The sequence below is a fragment of the Fistularia commersonii genome, chromosome 25, assembly GCF_037954325.1.
Source record: "Fistularia commersonii isolate RoL2024-O1a breed Wild chromosome 25, RoL_Fcom_v1.0, whole genome shotgun sequence".
In the NCBI taxonomy this organism is placed as follows: domain Eukaryota; kingdom Metazoa; phylum Chordata; class Actinopteri; order Syngnathiformes; family Fistulariidae; genus Fistularia; species Fistularia commersonii.
Genome location: NC_141308.1, coordinates 8,557,671 through 8,572,671, shown reverse-complemented (window position 1 = coordinate 8,572,671; position 15,001 = coordinate 8,557,671). Strand labels below are relative to the sequence as shown.

The 15,001-nt window shown below is 42.1% G+C and overlaps 2 protein-coding genes across 3 annotated transcripts; one reads left to right on the top strand and one right to left on the bottom strand.

Moving 5' to 3' along the window:
* Positions 1–286: 286 nt before the first annotated feature.
* cmpk1 (cytidine/uridine monophosphate kinase 1) lies at positions 287–6,400 on the top strand. Its single transcript, XM_086172477.1, has 6 exons — positions 287–538; positions 1,993–2,139; positions 2,955–3,107; positions 3,199–3,275; positions 3,539–3,635; positions 5,480–6,400. The coding sequence occupies exons 1-6, from the start codon at positions 398–400 to the stop codon at positions 5,519–5,521; spliced, it is 657 nt and encodes a 218-aa protein (XP_086028603.1). The 5' UTR covers positions 287–397; the 3' UTR covers positions 5,522–6,400.
* A 930-nt stretch (positions 6,401–7,330) lies between these two features.
* Positions 7,331–13,388, bottom strand: bcl6ab (BCL6A transcription repressor b). Of its 2 annotated transcripts, none has more exons than XM_086172413.1 (9): positions 13,350–13,388; positions 11,661–11,822; positions 11,246–11,467; positions 10,343–11,158; positions 10,105–10,229; positions 9,834–9,998; positions 9,618–9,748; positions 8,788–8,925; positions 7,331–8,592 (listed from the first exon to the last, which is right to left on the bottom strand). In XM_086172413.1, the coding sequence occupies exons 2-9, from the start codon at positions 11,819–11,821 to the stop codon at positions 8,449–8,451; spliced, it is 1,902 nt and encodes a 633-aa protein (XP_086028539.1). In that variant the 5' UTR covers position 11,822; positions 13,350–13,388; the 3' UTR covers positions 7,331–8,448. The 2 variants fall into 2 exon arrangements, with proteins under 2 accessions (XP_086028539.1, XP_086028538.1); XM_086172412.1 differs by lacking the exon at positions 13,350–13,388 and adding an exon at positions 11,964–13,295.
* Between the last annotated feature and the right edge of the window lie 1,613 nt (positions 13,389–15,001).

The following is a 15,001-nucleotide window of genomic DNA, read 5'->3' as shown; positions in this document are numbered from 1 at the left end:
TGCATGAATGGTGCATCATGAATGGACGCGGCGAAGCGGGATGAGTCTGCAGCGACCAGCGACCCGCGACACGCCGTCTCCCGGTGCCGGTCAACATCGCGGACCGGGGAGCATCCTCTTCGGCGGACGCGGTTCGCCTCGTTCGGTTTCGAGGTGCTGATGCTGGAGAGGCAGGGGAGGGGCGTCACCCGACCGCTGCATTGAAAAAAACAACAAGGCCTGCGTCACGTCCAAGTCGCAAGCCCATTGGACGCCGCATCGATAGCGGAAGTGGTGTCGCTCGGTTTCTCGGGCTTCCCACAACCCTGCACTGACACGCATTCATTCACCGGTGTGCGGCGCCTAGGCCACCGATCTCACCCATTTGTGTCCGTTCACTAGCCGGCGAGCCTGGTTTATGATCGTTCGTTTGTTAGGGAGAGTGTCTCAGTCGGTGCCGAACTTTTACAGGATGTCAGGGATGAGGAAGCCGCAGGTCGTGTTCGTGTTGGGTGGGCCTGGCGCCGGCAAAGGGACCCAGTGCTCGAAAATCGTGGAGGTAAGCTACGGTAAATTGTGAGAGGAAAGCACGGGGGAAACCTCTTTATTTAAAGCAGAAATTGATCTTCAATCATAAACTGGAATTGATTTGATTTCAAAATATGACCGTTTGTCTTAGAACTTATTTTAACCTGGTACTGTTTGAATATCGTCGACTTCTGCTTGTCCTCTAAAACGAACCTGTCTTAGCTAGCTAGCCAGTTAGCCGCGTCGGTTCTTGAATAAAATCTTTGCTGGATCTTCACAAAATGTCATCGATTGGCATCAGAATGGATTCGGCTTCTAAAATGTCTTTTGTCTGAGCTCATGGGATTGAGCAGTTCGTGTCAAACGTTTCGGCTTCAATGCTGATGTTTCTTATTGACGTAATTCTCTGTTGACATTTCCTCAGCTGTGTACCTTGTCTTATCTTTGGTGGGATGGTTCAATTATCTAGACCTGTTTGATATCCACTTGGCCACTTTACAATCTGCTCTGAACAAATAACTAGATGATGATGATGTGGAAGTTTAGGGAGGAGTTACTCTCACTTTGACCTTCTCAGATGACTAACTGAGGAATAAGGGTGGCTAATCTGTAGACAGCACTCTTAATTGCAAATGTGTACATTTTGACATATTATGCCCACAGTTTCTTTGTCTGTCTGCAGTTACTCCTGTGTTGTGATATACAAGATCAAGGCAGATGGTTTGGTATTAAACTTGTTCAAAATGCTGGAATCTCAGAAGTTGACCCCAGAAAAGCTCATGAAGCTAAGGCCCTGCTAGGTCTAATTTAAACTCTTCAGAGAGAGAGAGAGAGAGTGTGTGTGTGTGTGTGTGTGTGTGTGTGTGTGTGTGTGTGTGTGTGTGTGTGTGTGTGTGTGTCCTTGTGTCCGTGAGTGGTGTGTTAACTGCTGGTAATGGATGTTGCTGGGTAGTGGCTGCCATGCCTCAAGTGTGGTGGTTTGGCCTGAGTGACAGCTATGCATAGAGTGCCTTTTCATTCAGGGCACAAGGATGCATTTCTTGCTCTATGAGTCAGAGGGTTTTAGCCGGTTTGTTGAGTTTTATTAATTGGTCGACGGGCGGTTTTCACGTAAATCCTAGAAACTGTGAAAAACTTGAAAAAATGTTTTCCAGTAATAGAAATAAAATGATAGGGCATACACAACACCCTAGGACATGTAAATGTAGCACTTTTTGAACTAAGTAATGTTATAGTTGATATCAATGTTTATGTATTAAAGCATTCTGGCTTGACGGAAGTGATGGGATGAAAATGAGAAAGAAACCACCTTTGTATTGTTACTTTTACCACCTCGGTAAAACCAGGTACCACCAGGGTACTTTTTTATGATACTGGAGTAATCACTTGGATAATCAGTAGGATGCTCAAATGACAAATTCTAATAATATAGCTGCAACCCGAATAAAGGGTGACCTTGTGTGAATTTGCAATATTTTGTCCTAGAACTACCCCTACACCCATCTGTCAGCTGGGGACTTGCTGAGGGCGGAACGAGCCAGAGAGGGGTCGCAGTTTGGGCAGCTCATTGCCAACTACATCAAGGAGGGCAAAATTGTTCCCGTGGAGATCACCATCAACCTACTTCAGAAGGTAGGTAACTGACACAAACCAGGTTACAAGGTTATCTTTGTTTGCATAGCTAAAGGGCTTGTCCCGCGAGTCAAACTGACATGTCGCGTTTACTTTTCATTTTGTTCAAACTGTATTACAGAATGAAACCTCATTTTCAGATTTCAATTATGATAATATCTATTACATTTGATAAATCACAAGTCAGACCATGCAGGCACCATTCATCTTGCTAGGTTTCGTAGCAGCTGGATTCCTGCAGTACTCGTTGCTTACAACATATCTTTTAAGCTTCTCTCTCCACTGATGTTCAATCCCTTACAGTACTTTTCACAGAACCTTAATTGTTAGAGCCTTAACAGAAAAAAGAACTGACAATTGAGGGTAACTGTTACATAAAGCACACACACAGTTGTTACCAGAGTTGCTGTGCCGGTTTACAGTGACATAAAATTAAGGTTAGGCAATGAGGAAATTTACAAAAGAGCAGGCCATTCATCTGACTGATAGGTAACGTGGTTTAATTCAACACATCACTCGTCGTCTTTAAGATCTATACCCCTTACATCATCTCATTATCAGTTAGAAATTTTAAACCGATATTTAAATACAGTATTTTAACAAGGGCACTTTGGAGATTTGTATTTCTAAGTATGTTAACATACGATTTCTTTATTTATTATTTGTTTAATTGTTTCCTCCTACTTAATGAACAGACTTTCTGAGTCACTGTCCAGAGCCTAGTTTTCAATCACTTGTCAGAATGACAAGGCTTGATAATTTGCTGTAAAATCATTCCAAAATTAGCAACATAATATTTTTTCTTGATCCCCAAGGCAATGGAAGAGACCATGCAAGGGGATGAGGAGAAGTTCCGTTTCCTCATCGATGGTTTTCCACGGAATGAGGACAACCTTCAAGGCTGGAACAGTGTCATGGATGACAAAGCAGATGTCAAATTCGTACTTTTCTTTGAATGTGGCAATGAGGTATGTCGCAGAAATCACTTGAGCTGGTCTTGGTTCACGTGTAGCCGTTTGACTCTGACTTTCTGAGCGTCTGTCTCTCCCCGGTCCAAAGGTTTGCATCGACAGATGTTTAGAAAGAGGGAAGAGCAGCGGTCGCACAGATGACAACAGAGAAAGCTTGGAGAAAAGGTTCGGTCCTGCATCATCCCAGCTTTTATCATATACTGTGTTGTACAAGTAAGATTGCTTGTTGCTTGTCACCAAGAAGGACGTAGCGATGTACTTATTTTCCAGTCATACCAAACAACAGCAAGCCATCCTGATCAATATAGATTACTGTGACCCATTTAGCTGACTTTTTAGATACCTTTGTGTTTTTGACCTAATTCCTGGGTACTTTGAATCCCCTGTGTCATCTGACCCCAATAACTAGGCGTTTTTCTGTGATGCAGAATCCAAACCTACCTGCAGTCCACACAACCGATCATTGAGCTGTATAAGAAAGACAAGAAGGTGCGGAGTGTAGATGCATCTCGTTCTGTGGAGGAGGTGAGTAAACAGCAATGGGCTAGAAGAAGATATTTCATTCACTCCCTTTTCCCTCATCCAGAAAATATAGTCAGACTGTGTTATGAGCTGTATCCCACCAGTCTCTCATTTTTATAATTGTATAATTAGTAGCTTACTTGGGCATCCTTCACAATAGAATTACCTATTTCTTATATTAATAATTTTGGGGCAAGTGGCACAAAATCATATCATATATACATTAAAAGCTAGGGACGCATCCAGATATATCTGAAATGGCCAACTGCTAGGTGTTACTTTTTGAAACAGTAGTACTATCACAGTAATATTTTTTAATGTTCTTTTTAAAAAGATTATCCAGGCAAAATTAAAGGGAAGAGTGAGAAGTTACAGGGAATTTATTAGGATTTTCATTTGGAAAAAGCATGATAACCATAATGTCCATAATTACCACTATTTCCCTGCAGGGGATCAATGAAGTATGTAACTACACTATCATAGCTTATAACACATTTTCCCAGGAAGAGTTTGTGGTTGTTGTGCTAGAATTAGACCCAACAGGCGTTTGTGAGGACCAAATGCAACTTTCTATTGTGTGTTGACGCTCTCAAGCAGCACTCTTGCCCAACTTCATTCGTAAACCTCCATTAAGTCGAGTCAAATTTTATCCATATGGTACCAAATCACATCACAGTTGTCTCATGAGACTTTCGCTGAAGCAGGTCTGGACCACACTCTTTAAAATGATTTACAGAAACCCAGCATTCCCCCATGAGCCAGCACTTGGTGACAGTAATCAGGAAACACTCCTTTTTGCTGGGCAGAAACCTTTGAACGATGCAGACGCAAAGTGGGCCGTCTTGTCTCGACCGGTCAGGGAAAAATGAAGAGAGCCAGAGAGGACAGAGATCGAAAGCACGGGTGATAGAGACAGCGCGGGGTTGAGGGTGGGAGGATATAAAGGCTGGGAGAGACATGCACAAATGATCCATTATTACTTATAACAATCGTGCTGACAGTTATAGCTGAAATTATACATGAATAGCTTTGAGCGCTTTTGCATAGTCCTTCACACTGTGGGGACTTTGAACAAATTGTTTGCCACAAAATCAACCAATCCTTGGTTTCACCCATCTCATTAATGGAGCATATTGACGTGTTATGCAGTGACTGGCCTCAATCGGTTTCACTGTGAAGATGAAAAGGCAGAGAGGCCGGCCTCTGGTTACATCATTTGTCATTAAGGCATGCGTAATGGTTCGTGCTAGATTTCACCGCGATCTTAGTAATGACACAGAATTCAAGAATGCCACAAGACTGTTGTTATGTGATGTTTATCTTGATTGTCAAGTCCCATGGCACAATTTTTCCTCTTGCCCAACCGTCTTCTGTGACCTGGCCGCAGCAGAATGATCACACACCCAGGGTGTGTGTTTCTTTTATGGAAATTTCAGCAGTGATGCAACATAGGAGAAGCTCATCACTCCACTGCTGTGAAACCACATCCCTGGCCCACTTTATGATGCTTTAGTTACAGAACTTGAATCTGCCCTGCAGATGCAGATGGTGATCCTCATTTTATTGCCTTGCCTCTCTGGCGCCATCTCACTTCAGGTCCTCTCTATTCCATCCCTGTTTTTCTCCATGATGTGATTATTTATGAAATCGGAATTTTAGCCAATAGTTTTTAAAAATAAACTATTGAAACATCCATTAAAAAATAAAAAGAATCAATGATTTGAATTCTAATCTAATTATATTCTTCAGAATCAATTTGTGATCTGAGTCTTGCTTGTGTGCTGCTGAGAAATGTTGGGTGTTTTCCTGTCAAGCCCCGGGTACAGTCATCTTCTCTTTTCTTTCAGGTATTTGCTGATGTCAAAGCCATCCTAGACAAAGAGGGTTGATTTACGTATTTATTTTTCTTCTTTTTCCTGACCAGTCAGCAACATTCATTTTACCCTTTTAATTTTCTTTTTATCATCTGCAAGTACAGTATGTTTATATGTCAAGATGACTTTTTACTTTTGGTTACATTTATTGTTTCCCATTTCTTTTTTGTAAATGCTGCACTGTTTTGTGTGTGTGTGTGTGTGTGTGTGTGTGTGTGTGTGTGTGTGTGTGTGTGTGTGTGTGTGTGTGTGTGTGTGTGTGTGTGTGTGTGTGTGTGTGTGTGTGTGTGTGTGTGTGTGTGTGTGTGTGTGTGTGTGTGCGTGCATGCGTGTAATCTGTGGGTGTGTGAATGGAAAGTAGAGATGCCTAGCAGCTAGCTGTGATTAGTGAGCTCACGGCACACCCTCCACTGTCTTACATCATGGGCTGAAGTATACGCATAGGGACAAAATGCAATGTAAGCTTGAAAAGATTTTTTTTTGGGTCATCAGACACTGTTACTGCTGCAAGTCTCATGAAAAAAAATCTGTCACACATGTCTACACATTGATAAATTGTTGTAGTGCAGCTGTGGTGTTTAAGACCAAATACTTGCTTGACCTAACTGAGAAGTGGAGCTGCCTCGTATTTCATGGACAGTTTTGATTAATTCTGAAACAGCACAATTCAATTTCTTTTTTGATAATCATAGGATCACAGGACACTCTATGATCCTTGTATGAATATGTTCTCTGATACTCGTATGAATATCGGACTCCATGCACCATGTGCTTCATCACAGCCATGACACCAAGGACTAGTCACAGAGCGATAACAATGTCTGTTATATTAAACCTGTACTGTATCTGCCATGAGGCTAGAGCTAAAACTGAAGTAAAATTATTTACCTCTTTCTTTTTTGTTGCTTTCTTTCTTCAGTCGTCTTTAGGAGAACAACCTGCCTGCCAAAAAGCCGTGGGCAACTGGTAAAACCTCTGACAATAATAATGATAATAAGCTCATTTCTTTCTGTTGAGCTGAATATTATGGTATCTGCTGTGATGTGGAAAATCATTTCAGACACAAGTGAATCACATGTCCTGACCATAAACAGAAATTGACTGGAGATTGCATTTGGAAGCTTCTCATTAGTGAGGTTAATGATTATATGTCAAAAAATATGAATAAAGACATTTTCATAAACATCCCATTCACACTATAATATTTTCCATAAGATTGAGTTTGTATGCATTTATAAGTGTATGTGTGTATATACACAGATTTTGACATTTTGCAATAAATATCTAGTTTACTTTCCTACTTAAGTTATTGATACAATCCATGTGGGTTCCTGAAGATTTGAAAGTGAGTAGATGCAAAAGAAAATAACCAGACGTTTAATTTCCATGCCTTATGAAATAAAAACAATAAGCAAACTCAGTTTAAGAATTTGCAATAAGTTGGCCTTGTTTGACATCTTGTTATGAAACATTCGGAATAATGTATTCGTTTAGTGCCTCTATTGGTTTGCACACAAGCTACCACTATTTTGCCATCTCAGTGCACTTTGGGGTTTTAAATTGCGCAGCCAGCAGAGGGCGCTTGACACCACGGTTGGCCTTAAGCAGCTTCATATCGATTCATTTTGACTGCAGCGTTTACTTTTTGTGATTTAAAAACTCCAGCATGCGTTCATAAAGGTAATATTGGCTAATCATATAGCCGAAATAACTGGTTAAATGTGTTTCCTCTACACAATAGCCTGTGAATGGATTTGTTGGAAATGAATCCCATCTGACATGTCCTGAAAGAGGAATTAAAACAATAATGAGCACAACTGTTGCAGTAGGCGTGTTTATCTTTACTTTATTTATTTGTACAAAGACATTTGCTTAAATATTAATTATATTCCTGAGCATTTTTAGCTTGAGGCCTGGCAGTGATCAGCTTCCAACACAACAGTATCTGACATGTGAACACATGACAAAAGGGCAATATACCAAATAGAAGATGCATCACAGAAGCATTTCGTACCTGGGGCTTTTATACTGTGAAAGAAGCGCATTAGTAATGCATTCTGGGAGAAAAGCTAATATGAAAGAGGGCATTTAAGGCACTATAATACATATGGTTGAAAATCATTTGATTTTAAGTTTAATGATCCGCATGGAATATTGGATCACTGCAGCACCAAAATGTGAAGGAATAGAGCAAAATATTGAATATAAATAACAATATATTAAGAATTGGGCCCAGGCTTTGCAGGCCATACAGACCAACATGTCCATAATATTTTAAGAAATAATAAAATGAAACGTGTAAAGATAAATGATGGGCAGCATTATGACTATGTGCAAATACCAACAAGAGCCTAGGAAATATTTAAGTTCAGGAAAATATATACATTTCTTTTAAATGAAAGAAAAAACTGTACATCTTTTAACAGGTACCAATTAAAAGTAACAAGCCCTTATATTACCGACATTCACTGAAACTCACTACAGGCGAGAAAAACAAACAATGCGATTATAACCATGCTCTGCCAGCAGATGGCGATCTTATAACATCTTATTTACAAAAAGGGCCTGACAGCTTAAAATGGAACTAGACATTACCACATCAGTGGTCTAAATCATACCAAAGTCTTGAATAAAAATGTAACAGCAATTCTCATTTTGAAAGAGAACTGTCCTTCAATGCTGATACTGTGTGAGTAATTGCTAAACAGCAAAAAAAAAAGTTCAAATTTCACATTCAAATGTACATTCGTTTTTTTGACATTCACAATGACAGAATAAAACTACAATCTTTGAAATACCAAAGAATTTACATCAAGAAATGTGCATCATTTACAAATGCGAAAATATGCAAAATATTTCTGTTTGTATTTAGAAAAAATAAAAATCTTTAGACAATATCGGGCAGAAGCTAAAGGGGAAAATATGCCCCCCCCCGATAGGACTCAGCAGGAGGGGACCAGGCCTGTGATGACGTTGCTGGGTGTCCTGCGATACTGCGCCTTGGTGTTTGTGACCGCCCCGTGCTTCTGTCGCAAATGAAGCCTCAGCTGACTCTTGTGTCTGAAGTGAAGGTCACATTTTTCACACTGGAAAAAAAGGGGAAACTACTATCATGATTTGCAATGGACACTTTGAGCCTGCCAGCAACGTAACAAGCACATATGCCTCATAGCTTTGCTGAATTAACACTCTAGATTAAACACCGCTACGGCACAAAGAATACAGAGTAGAAAGGATAACTGTGTCGTGGATATGGAACAGAGATAGAATGTGAAGCTTACATGATAAGGTTTCTCTCCGGTATGAATACGCATGTGGCTCTTGAGTGTCTGAAGGTGGCGAAAGTGTGTTCCACAGATCTCACAGGGGTATGGCTTTTCTCCCGTGTGAATTAGCACGTGGGCGCGAAGATGAGCCACCTGGAGAATAACAAACAAACAAAAAAAAATATCAAGTTCAAATCCAACACAGAGAGGAAGAAGTTTGAAGCCTATGTGATTCAGATTTTTGAAGCCGGTACCAATATAAATTGGATGATGGCAGTTCATGATTATCAGAAGGGCTAATTAAATCTGACAGTTAAATAGTCTTTAACAAGCAGCTGCGCTAGACGTCAACATCAGCAAAATATCAATTTAAGATTAGACAGATGTTAGGCCGGCATGAAATCATTGTTGAAAATTAAACTGAGGATGATGTTAAGATCCAATACTGGATGTAAAAAACAAATCTATCAATGTTAAAATAAATAATGAGACAATTGAGATTTGGACATTTGGCAGGCATTAGATTCTAGTTAGTGTGCAACACAACATGTAAACACCCTAACATTACTGTACGCTGATTTCAAATGGTTGACTTTAGACTTATGATCGCCAATTAAAGAACTATTATCCAGTGCCCATCTAATTAGAATATATATATAAATATATATATAATGATGCATAATGATGCATAATGAGTCATATTCATTTTAGCCAATCTGCAGACCCATACCAATAGATCTGAAAGGCTAACGTTAACAGGTACCATTGGCTGGCTGTTGCATCAGTCAGGCTCCATGTTTGAGTTCTGAAAAGCTTTCCTGAGGACATCTGCCTTCCTGTCTCACCTGGACAAATCTGGAGCCACAGGTCTCACACTTGTATGGCTTCTCTCCAGAGTGAATACGCGTGTGTGTTTTAAGGTTGGCAGGTCGGTTGAACTGAGCCCCACAGATGTTGCAGTGGTATGGCTTCGCACCTACGAATTTGAATCAACAGGGAGTATTATGAGTCACTGAGTCGACATTATTGCGTCAAGAAGCCAACAAGTGTTGAAAATCTACCTGTGTGTACGGTCTTGTGGCTGGCCAGGTTGCCTTTGTAGCGGAAGGCGGCCTGGCAGCAGTCGCACTTATATGGCTTGTCTCTGTGGACCTGCACGATGTGATCTTTCAGGGAATCTTCCTCTGTAAATTTTGAGTCGCAACCATTACAGAAGAAGGTGTTTTCTGCAGAGACAAACATGAGAAAATGAGTAAGTAGTCAGCTCATCTCAGTGGTTTTGGTTAAAATAAGCTAGTAATCAGACGCGATCACCTAACAAAGTACACTTACCGTAGCTAGAGGAATACTCCGAGTGCAGCTTGTTGGTATCGTCTCTGTTAAATGATTCGGGAGAGAAGTGACAGGCCTCCTGGTGCTGAGGACTGTCACAGCAACAGGAGGAGCATCTATGCTGGCTGGAAAAGAAAAAAAAAGAAAGACCATCAAGTTTATTGATTGTAACTTTCAGTCTTGAGCAAATCTGCATTGGACCCTTCGATAAAGTTGTGAAACTAAGATGAAGTTGTACCTCAGACTGTTGCAGCTGTCAACACTCAGTGGGGTTTCTTCTCGTTGCTCACTGGCAGCTTCTTCCCCCTGGAGGTCACCGTGTCCATTTGTTCCATCACTCCTGCAGGGGCTCAGTGAGGGGGATCCAGCCTCAGTGCTGCCTCTCTGAGCATCCTTGTCATCATTCTGTGGATTTTGGTTCATGAAAATGAACTTGTACTTCTTCCAGTTGCGGACCTTGGTATCTTTGGGGCAGTCTGGGGACTGTTTGAGGCTCAGGGTTGCATTTCTGCTGCTGCTAGACTCTGTGGGCGAGTTGGGCTGGCAGTCAGACCTCAGGGGACTTTGAGGGCTACATATTACACCTTTATTAAAACCTGGAGACAATCTCAGGCAGCTGGTTTGTGGGTGCTGAATAGTATCTTCTTCCATGGGGGCAGCAGGGCCTTGAAAGCTCCTGTTGGCTTCTGCCGATCGGACATTAGTGCCAGGGAAACTTGGGTGAGATGACACGGGGTGGGAGATGATGGTGGTGGACTTGTCGTGATGCATGATGGTGCTAGGGCATCGTTTCTGGGAAAAAGATCTGATCTGATTGGACCCTTCCTGGTTCCCAGAGAGGCCTTGGGGGTCGCCGTACACATGATAGACACCAGAAGTATTGATACCTCTAAAAACATTGAAGCCCCTGCATGCCTGAACAGTGGGAGAGGTTGCTGTGTTGTTTCTAATGTCTGTCTCTTTTTCATCGAGAGGTCTCAGAGTCTGGTTTCCCTCTGCCAAGTGCAACGAGTCAATCTGGGTTTCTTCACTTTGCATATTCAGAGAATGATGTCTGGAGAAACAGAATCAGCAGGAGTTAACACCCTCTCTGATGAGCTCTACGTACACCTAAAGTCATCACATTTTCTGCTGCCCTCACCTGGACTGGATGAACCTGTGGCAGGTGTCAGCAACGTGATCCATCTGGAGGTAGAGGGCTGTGTTCATGGTGTCCACCACCAGATTGTCTTTCAGGTTCAGGCAAGATGTGTACATGAAGTCCAGCAGGTTGGAGAAACTCTTGGGGTCTATTTTAGGGTCTAAGCTGATAGCATTAAGGTTTGTGTTCTCTGGGTTCATGAACACCGAATAAAAAAAGCCACTGTAAGAAAGCACAAAAGCAGAATATGGTGTTAAACATCTGGTTCGAGGGGATTTTCTACCTCTTCACAGGCACATATAAGGATGAGTCATAATCAGGGGCATATTGTTATTAATGTCACAAAATATGCTCCCCTTATTTGGCAAGGTGAACGACGTCAGGGGCTTTGGTGTTATCATGCGACGGTTTGTACCTGCAGGCCACCAGGATGGCTTTGTGAGCGTGAAAATGCTGTCCCTCCACCTTAATGGTGACATCGGTCAGGATGTTCCTGCTGCGGAGGCGGTTGAAGTTGAGCAGGACGTCACCTGCGTGGCGCGTGAATTGAATGCAGCCATTCGCAGCCGTGGCCATGCTAGTAAACGTAAAAAACAAACTTTTAGAGATTCCAATCTTTCCACTGGTGAAATACACAAATCAAACAACCTCTACATGTTTTGAAGTAACATTGATGAAGAAAGTAAATGTATGTATAACAATGTAATATATGTGTTACCCTGCAAGACAGAACATGGTGTGTTATTCATCTTTTCTCCGTTTCCTTCAGCACTCATAATCAAAACAAGCCTTAAGCCCTTAAACACATGTCTTGACTGTGATTTCACAAAGGGCGGCGCCATTGCAAGGAGTAAAGTCTGGAGGAGCGTCACTAATCTTTCTCAGCCATGCCATAACGTTTTCTTGACGCGGGGGCCTCGATTACGCGGATATGACATGCGGTCATTGAAATATTCTAAATTGTGATGAGGTCAACTTTTTGGGTTGCAACTTATAGAAGCGTCGCACCCACACGGGAATGCATATACTGCAACTATGTGACGGATGTGAAATCCGATGGTTGGCTTGAGGGGGTTGATTGAATAATGATCTTCTTTCCTCTCCGTGATTCCCAGCAGTTTTGAGGTTTCCAGCAGAGCAAACAGCCGCTCGCAGCGTGTTTGACGTTGAGCACATTCCGTCCCTGCAGCTCAGATTAGCTTGCCAGTACACACACACACACATAGGTTTCCTGTTGCCCCGATATAAGTAGGACTCGTCTCGTTTAACCCATTAACACTGACTTCCCGTCAGTTAAACTACGCTCCAGTGGTGTTCAAGCAACCGAACGTAATCAACTAAGCGATGACAGCGCGGTTTTCTCTATCTTCCTGTCCTTCTTCTTTCTTTCCCCCGTCTTTTCCGTTGTTTGAAGCGGCCGTTCATTTTTGCTGCGTAACTTGGGACAGGCCGACGAGCAGGCCGACGAAAGTCCGTTCAAGTTCACATAGAGTCCGGGCTGAGCTCTGACCGAGACGGGCTTTCAACGTCGGTTCGAGCGGAGAGGGGAGGGGTGGTTAGCGAAGTGGTAAAAATAGTTTGTCGACAACAACGAAATAAAAATAATATAATGTTTACAAATAATAAAGCGTCGAACCGGACGGACTAGAACTATTGCGCCACTTGGGCACCGGCAGGTAGCTAACCTGCTTATTAGTGTGTCAAGGGCTAAATAAACAAGGGGAGCTAATAGGGGCTAATGCAAAGGGGGGGAAAGCATCAACGGCACAAGCTCAAGGTCCACGTAGCAAAACAAGTGGTTGTTTCCACTCGGCTCGCAGCTATTAAACCCTCCCTGGCGCTCGACGGGCGATTACCACGAAAAGTCCACGCACAAAGCCGACAACCCCACTTCCGCCAGTCAAACTCAATGCAATTGTCAAAAGTACAACTCATAGCGGGAATCTATAGTTGACTCAAACTAAACAAGTCACAAAATACTCTCGAAATTTTGTAGTTTTTTTTGTTAAAAGTATCCGGGTTCGGAGCGGGAGGCCTCCGAGCGTCCGCACCGTCTCCAGACTCCCGACCTAATGCTGAGAAATGGGAAGGGAAAAAAACTCACCTTGTAAAAGTTTCCTCGAAAATCTGAGCAACACCAGTTCTGTGAATCCAGTTCTAAGAAACACAGCAGCTCAATTCTCGGAATTTCAACAGAGGACTGTACCATGTTCCTTGCAGTGGGGTGGTTGCTCTGCACGGTCTGCCTCACTCCTTAACTTTGCCACGGTGACGGTGCGATAAAACACAAGTGTCAACAATAAACACTATTTTTGAAGCAGTTTTTTATGTTTAATTAAAACAATGCTCGCGATTGCCCGATATTATTTCTTCATTTTGAGGCGAGTTAACACCCCCACCTAGTGAACGCGTCCAAGCGGTTGGTCAGCTGACTGAGTTATAAATACCGTGGGGAATACGAGAACATGTTGTCGCTGAAAACTTGCCCGAGGTGCCCCTCGGGGTCGAGAAAGTCAAGCGTCTAATATGTAATAAGCAAGTGCGACGCTCCTTTGGCGGTTTTTGTTACTTAAACACTTCACCGCCACATGATTTCATGCTTACATAGGCTTTCTCAGACAACACGATACACCAGCACGTTAAATTTGAGTGCAGACTTTACTGAACCTTCCAATGATCTCTTAAACACGAATCAAGAAGCACAAAAGTGTAAGTACTATAGTATTAGGACATCATATTTCTTTGAAAGTTTCATTCAACTCATCTCACACACATTTGTAAGTTGGAGAGACTGGTGTTTGTCATGAAATCCGATTTTCAGTGAAAACTTTACTTGTTCTCTCATTCTCTCTCTCTCTCTCTCTCTCTCTCTCTCTCTCTCTCTCTCTCTCTCTGTGTGTGTGTGTGTGTGTGTGTGTGTGTGTGTGTATGTATGTGTGTGTGTGTGTGTGTGTGTGTGTGTGTGTGTGTGTGTGTGTGTGTGTGTGTGTGTGTGTGTTTGAGAGAGAGAGAAAGTATATATGTCCTCAACTCACCACTTAACACTCCTCTGCGCTCCCACCGCTTCCTGTCTATCTCACCGTCACAGCTGCATTTTCATCTGGCTGCTCACAGACACAATGTGGTGCACACATTTCTGCAGTATTTCTGAATGCATTAGTCAAAAAAAAAAACGCAAACAACTCCTCTTAACAAGAAGAAGCAGCTCACAAGTTCCCAGGTGATGGCACATGATGTATGACACAGATGAAACACTGATAATGACTGGATAATTAAATAAGAATTCTGTAATGGAGAGAAACCAGTGTGGGATGAAATGTACCTAGATATTAGGTCACTTTCACACTTGCTCATCTGGTATCAACAGTCACATTTTCAGGAATCCATTTGTTAACAGAAGAGGCGGTGCATCAGTGCATCGTCATATGAGAGATGGCAAATGTTTTATTTCTGAAATGAGTTCCACTCAATATTATATCGTCGGTGACATTTATCATTCATAATTGCCAAACTGCACAAATTCATTTATCTTTTCCTTTAATTAAAGCAAGTGCATAATAATGAAACATCTTTCTATTCTAGGATTGAGGTGCTCTTTTAAATTAAGCAATGACAAATATGTACCTCTGAGTTTTACCCAAGTTCTGGAAGTATCGCCTTTCACTCTCACAAGTGAGCTGTGATGAGGCTTTGCTAAACAAACATCCAGGGATGAAAACGTGTGCGCGATACAAATCTCATACAATACTATTCAGG